Source organism: Centroberyx affinis, unplaced genomic scaffold, assembly GCF_046629955.1.
Source record: "Centroberyx affinis isolate AG114_WGS23_722 - 3 ecotype Tasmania unplaced genomic scaffold, CSIRO-AGI_Caff_v1 ptg002160l_1, whole genome shotgun sequence".
Taxonomy (NCBI): Eukaryota; Metazoa; Chordata; class Actinopteri; order Beryciformes; family Berycidae; genus Centroberyx; species Centroberyx affinis.
In genome coordinates, this window is record NW_027280475.1 from 21622 (window position 1) to 27697 (window position 6076).

The 6076-nt window shown below is 50.6% G+C and overlaps 1 protein-coding gene across 1 annotated transcript; it reads left to right on the plus strand.

Moving 5' to 3' along the window:
* Positions 1-222: 222 nt before the first annotated feature.
* On the plus strand, positions 223-1694 carry LOC139654845 (uncharacterized). Its single transcript, XM_071532039.1, has 3 exons — positions 223-260; positions 629-1178; positions 1332-1694. Exons 1-3 carry the CDS (start codon positions 223-225, stop codon positions 1692-1694), a joined length of 951 nt encoding a protein of 316 aa, XP_071388140.1.
* Positions 1695-6076: the final 4382 nt, after the last annotated feature.

Here is a 6076-nt window from a genome sequence, read left to right on the forward strand (position 1 = left end):
ATCCGCATGTCGAAGTGTCCTTGGGCAAGATACTGAACCCCAAATTGCTCCCGATGGTTGTGCCAGCACCCTGCGTGGTAGCTTGCCACCATCAGTGTGTGAATGTAGGCATTGTAAAGCTTTGGATAAAAGCTCTATATAAATGCAGTCCATTTACCATTTCCATTGCTAACCTTGGGCCTCCTAGCCTTCAGCTTGCTTCACAGTCTGCTAACCACCAGCATGATAGTCACCTGCATCCTAGAGGTGCAGGACTTGGCGTAGATCTCCTAGACTCCAGCCTGTATCTCGGCCAGCACTCCGGTCTGCTTGCCACCAGCCTGTCTCCCAGTCTGCTAGCTCCCAGATTGTTAGCCTCCAGCCTGCTAGCTTTTAGCCTGCACCTCAGTCTGCATCTCAGCCTGCTTCCCAGCTGTTTAGGCTCGGGTTCATGAGCCTGCAGCCTGCCTGCTAGCCCGTTATCTGCCTGTCCTGAACCTGCCTGTCCTGAGCTGGCTAACTTGTTATCTGCCTGTCCTGAACCTGCCTGTCCTGAGCCGGCTAGCCCATTTTCTGCCTGTCCTGAACCTGCCTGTCCTGAGCCGGCTAGCCCGCTACCTGTTGGTCCTGATCATTCCCCGAATCCCAGGTGTCTACTACGGATCATCTCGAACCATGGAGGCACCAAGAGACGGCGAGGTCCCCATGGCTCCCGACGCCATTGGCTCTCTCATCTGCTCCGTACTACAGAGTCTCCACTGCCCAGCGCCACAGAGTCTCTGCTGCCCAGCGCCACAGAGTCTCCGTTCCCCAGCACCTCAGAGTCTCCGTTCCCCAGCACCTCAGAGTCTCCGTTCCCCAGCGCCTCAGAATCTTCGCTCCCCAGTGCCTCAGAGTCTCTGCTGCCCAGCGCCACCGCTGAGTTCCAGCCTGTTCCAGCTGGGCTGCAGCAATACCCAGTTCCCACCAAACAGCAGCAATCCCCTGTTCTTCCTGAGCTGTGGCGGTCCCCTGTTCCAGCGCTGCAAAAGCTTCCTGTCCCTGCTGAGCTGCAGAAACCTGCTGTCCCTGCTGAGCTACAGCAATTGCCTGTTCCTGCTGAGCTGCCGCAATCTCCTGTCTCCGCTGAGCTGCCGCTATCCCCTGTCCCTGCTGAGCTGCAGCAGTCCCCTGTCCCTGCTGAGCTGCAGCAGTCCCCTGTCCCTGCTGAGCTGCAGCAATCTTCTGTCCCTGCTGAGCTGCAGCAATCTTCTGTCCCTGCTGAGCTGCAGCAGTCCCCTGTCCCTGCTGAGCTGCAGCAGTCCCCTGTCCCTGCTGAGCTGCAGCAATCTTCTGTTCCTGCTGAGCTGCAGCAATTTCCTGTTCCTGCTGAGCTGCAGCAATCTCTTGTTCCTGCTGAGCTGCAGCAGTTCCCTGTTCCTGAGCCGCAGCTGTCCTTTGTTCCGGTGCTGCAGCAAACCTCAGTTCCTGTTCTGCTGCAGTCTCCTGTGGCTGTGTTTCAGCAACCCCCTGTTTCCCTGGCCTCACCGGCTCACCTGCCGGGCTCCCAGCTGACACAGTCTGCTCTGCAGCCAGGTCCCGCATTCCAGTCTCCGGCCTCCGGTCCAGCACTGCAATCTCCGGCCTCCGGTCCTGCATTTCAGTCACCGGTCTACACCAGTGAATCCAGTGACTCCAGTAATGCCATTACTGGTCCTGTCGCCCTGCCATCCTGATGGGATGTCAGGAGCTGTCCCTTGAAGGAGGGGTACTGTCATGGTCCCAGCCTAGCCCTTGTGTTTTCCATGTGTTCCCCTTTCCCTGTGTTCCCAGTGCTCCCCTGTCTGTCTGTCTCTCTCTGTCTTGTTTGTGTGTGGGCGTGGTCTCCCTTCCCTGTTCTCCTGGCTCCCAGCTCAGCTCGTTCTGCACACAAGTCGGCTATCAGCTCATCACCAGTCTGCTCACCTGCCTCTCATCGTTTCATCAGTCCACAGTATATCTACCCCGGCTCTCCATCCACTCATCGCCAGATTGTTCCGCCTAAGTCGTGGATTTCTCTGTGTGTCTGTCCGCCTGCTCATCTGCTTGTCTACCAGCCAGCCTGTCAGCTCATCTGCTTCTACAACCGTGGACCATCACCCGCCTGCCTGTTTCCCTGCTCGTCTCCCTGACTGCCCGCCTTAACCACCGTGGATCATCACCCGTCTGCCTGTCTCCCTGTGTGTCTCCCTGCCTGCCTGTTTGAACCACTGTGGATCATCACCTGGCTGCCTGTCTCCCTGTGTGTCTCCCTGTCTGCCTGCCACACTTCCCTCGTCCCACGCCCATGCCAAGTCCTGCACCTTCCCTGCAAATAAACCTTTTTCCTTGCCAGCACCCCCTTGTCTGTGTCCTTCATTTGGGTCCTCATCACACCATCCCTAACATAAATGAGGTGAGAGGAAAGGAGATGAGGAGGAAGGAGCAGGAGAGGGGAAAAGAAGGAAAGAAAGGGAAGGGGGGATTGAGATAAGAGGGGAGGTAGAAGGAGAGGAGATGAGAAAAGGAAGGAGGAAAGAAGGAAAGGAAGGCTGCATGAGAGAAAAGACAGGAAAATAAAGATGTTGAGACTAAAGACAAGGAGAGGAGTCAAGGACAGAGGAGGGGAGAGGAGAGTAGGAAACAAGGAGAGGAGGAGATGGGAGTGGAGAGAGGGACGGAACAAGAGAGGAGGAGAGGAGGTGCAGAGGAGGAGAGACTAGCAAACAAAGCAAGAGAAAAGGAGAGACGAGAGGAGGAAAGAAGCGAGCGGAAAACAAGGGAAGGAGGAGATGGGAAAGGAGGGGAGATAGAAGAGGAGATGAAAATAAAGGAGGAAAGGAAGACTGGAGGAGAGGGAAGATAGGACATTAAAGATGTTGAGAGAAAAGAAGAGGAGAGAGGAGAGGGAGGAACAAGATAGGAGGAGAGGAAAGGTGGAGAGGCAGGAGATGAGGAAAGAGGAGATAATTTGAAACTAGGAAACAAGGCAAGAGGAAAGGAGAGAGGAGAGGAGTCAAGAGGACAGGAGGAGAGAGGGGACTAGGAAACGAGGCGAGAGGAGAGAGGAGTGGAGAGAGGGAGGGGACAAGAGAGGAGGAGAGGGAAGATGGAGAGGCAGAAGATGAGAAAAGAATATAATTTGAGAGGGGACGAGGGGAGGTAGGAGAGGAGATGAGAAGAAAGGAAAGGAGGAGGAGAGGAAGACTGAATGAGAGTGGAGAGGTGAGGAAGAGGAGGGAAGAGGGGAGGAAACCAGGTGAGGAGGCAAGGACGATCGGAGGAGAGAGGAGAGTAGGAAACAAGGAGAGGAGATGGGAGTGGAGAGAGGGACGGAACAAGAGAGGAGGTGCAGAGGCAGGAGATGAGTAAGGAGGAGAGACTAGGAAACAAAGCAAGAGAAAAGGAGAGACGAGAGGAGGAAAGAAGCGAGCGGAAAACAGAAGGGAAGGAGGAGATGGGAAAGGAGGGGAGATAGAAGAGGAGATGAAAATAAAGGAGGAAAGGAAGACTGAAGGAGAGGAAAGATAGGACATTAAAGATGTTGAGAGAAAAGAAGAGGAGAGAGGAGAGGAGAGGGAGGAACAAGATAGGAGGAGAGGAAAGGTGGAGAGGCAGGAGATGAGGAAAGAGGAGAGAATTTGAAACTAGGAAACAAGGCGAGAGGAAAGGAGAGAGGAGAGGAGTCAAGAGGACAGGAGGAGAGAGGGGACTAGGAAACGAGGCGAGAGGAGAGAGGAGTGGAGAGAGGGAGGGGACAAGAGAGGAGGAGAGGGAAGATGGAGAGGCAGAAGATGAGAAAAGAATATAATTTGAGAGGGGACGAGGGGAGGTAGGAGAAGAGATGAGAAGAAAGGAAAGGAGGAGCAGAGGAAGACTGAATGAGAGTAGAGAGGTGAGGAAGAGAAGGGAAGAGGGGAGGAAACCAGGTGAGGAGGCAAGGACGATTGGAGGAGAGGAGATGAGAAGGAGAGGAGGAGAGTGAAGAATAGAAGAGGAAGGAGGAGAGGAATTGGGAAGAAGAGAGATGAGAAAACAGTAGGGGGAGAATAGAGATAGGGAAGGAGGGAGGAAACAGACTGGATGAGATGAAAGAGGAGAGGTGAGGAAGAGGAGGGAAGAGGGGAGGAAACCAGGTGAAGAGGCAATGACGATCAAAGGAGATGAGAAGGAGAGGAGAGTGGAGGAGAGAAGAGGAAAGAGGAGAGGAATTGGGAAGGAAATGAGAAAACGGGAGGGGGAGAATAGAGAGAGGAAGGAGGGAGGAAACAGACTGGATGACAGGAAAGAGGAAGTGAGGAAGAGGAGGGAGGAGGGGAGGAGGAGCAGAGCGCCCCTTACCTGGCTGTGGTAAATGGAGTATTGATTCAGAGGAGATGAGATTTTCAGAGTAAACACATAACCAACCTGTCTGTGCTGCCTGGGCCCAATAAACCCACCGGAGACTTACAGTCTGCACACAGGACATCAGCGGCGCCGCGCTCATATTGAGCTGCACCGCTTTGTGCACAGTTTACCTCTCAGTTGTCCCGAGGCTTAAAACACCTTCTTTAACCTGTCTCCTCACCTTCATCTTCATCCCCTTTATGACCAAAGTGCATTTAGAAAGGAAGTTTTTTGGGGAGATCGGCCCGTTGGTCAACTTATATTCAACCTGATCTCACACAAATAACGTGAAATGAACAGGAAAGTAAGGGTGTTGTGGTCGGGTGGAGGATGGGATTTGACTTCGATGCTGGCGACCGGAGTTCAATTCTTAGCTTGTACGAAGGAAATTGTGAGTCAAATTACAATTTTTAGACAACTTTTTAGGCACGGTTAGCTTAGCTGTTAGCCTTTATGCACGATGCTTCACTAGGTTTGTCTTTATGGGCCCCCGTAGTCCAGTAGCTTTGCTACGTGTGTATGTGTTGCAGTTTCTGTCACCCTCTAGTAATCAGAAAATTGCTTATTGCAGCTTTAACCAAGTTGTTTTAGTTGCCTAAACTGAACCTTTAGCTGAAAATGCTGTGTGCAATTCGTGTTTTGTCACAGAATCCAATTTGTGGTGGAGGAACGTAATTTTCACATAATTCGTGTCCGCGACACGTAAAATGCTCATTTTAGTAATTTTTATGAGATCATGTTGACTGTTAAGCAATAAGAAACTGAAATCATCATGTGTCCCCAGTAAATCATTAACTCTGGTGGTCCATGCAAAAATGTTGCATACTTGGTTATTTATTTAGCATACATGTACTCTGAAATGTAATGTAATATTATAATAACTGTAATATTCATAGTCATAGGCGGAGTTTGAGTTGTATTCTGGGGGGGGGGGGGGAGTAAAAGAAGAAAAAACTATTGAAAACTATATCCCTGTCAATTCCCAATTCACCACGCCACACACAATGCCAAAATAGATCACTTATAGCCAATAGACATACACCACAACAAATTACAAAGTAGACAACACATCCAAAACCAGGCTTGTATAATTCAATACCATATGACGCAAAGTAATTAAGTAGTGAGAAAATAGATCACTTGCCAGTAGACCAGAGGACAGCGCATGAAAAAGATATGATCACACTGTGCAATACCTCCAGATACATTCCAACTGAAAACACACACAAACTTCAAATAAACAGCCTCTTACCTAATGCAGCAGTAAACGTCTCTTTTTCCGCCCTGCGTAGATGTCAACAACTTTTTCCGGTGACAGTCCTCTGGTCAAATCCGCCTCGATATGAAGGATTGCCAGTGATGAAAACCTTGACTGAGCCATCGTTGCCAGTTCCTTATTCTCCTCATTGCTGAAAAACTTTGTTCTGATGTGACAGATCCGACGGGAAGAGTAAGTGCCAGCTGAAGCAATAAGCATCCTTGTTCACTTGATTTCAAAGTGTTTCAAGTGATATAGGTGTAGCAGAGTGCTTGATGAGGTCCATTTCTGCTCTAACAAGCTGCGGGTGAATTTTCAGTGGTCCTGCATATTTTTGCAAGAGAGGATCAATTCATGTCATTTATATACAGGAGTTGGCAGGTGATTGGCTTAAAGGGTCACATGGTAATTAACTTCCTGAGGTCACATATACATCTTTTCTTAACAATATGACAA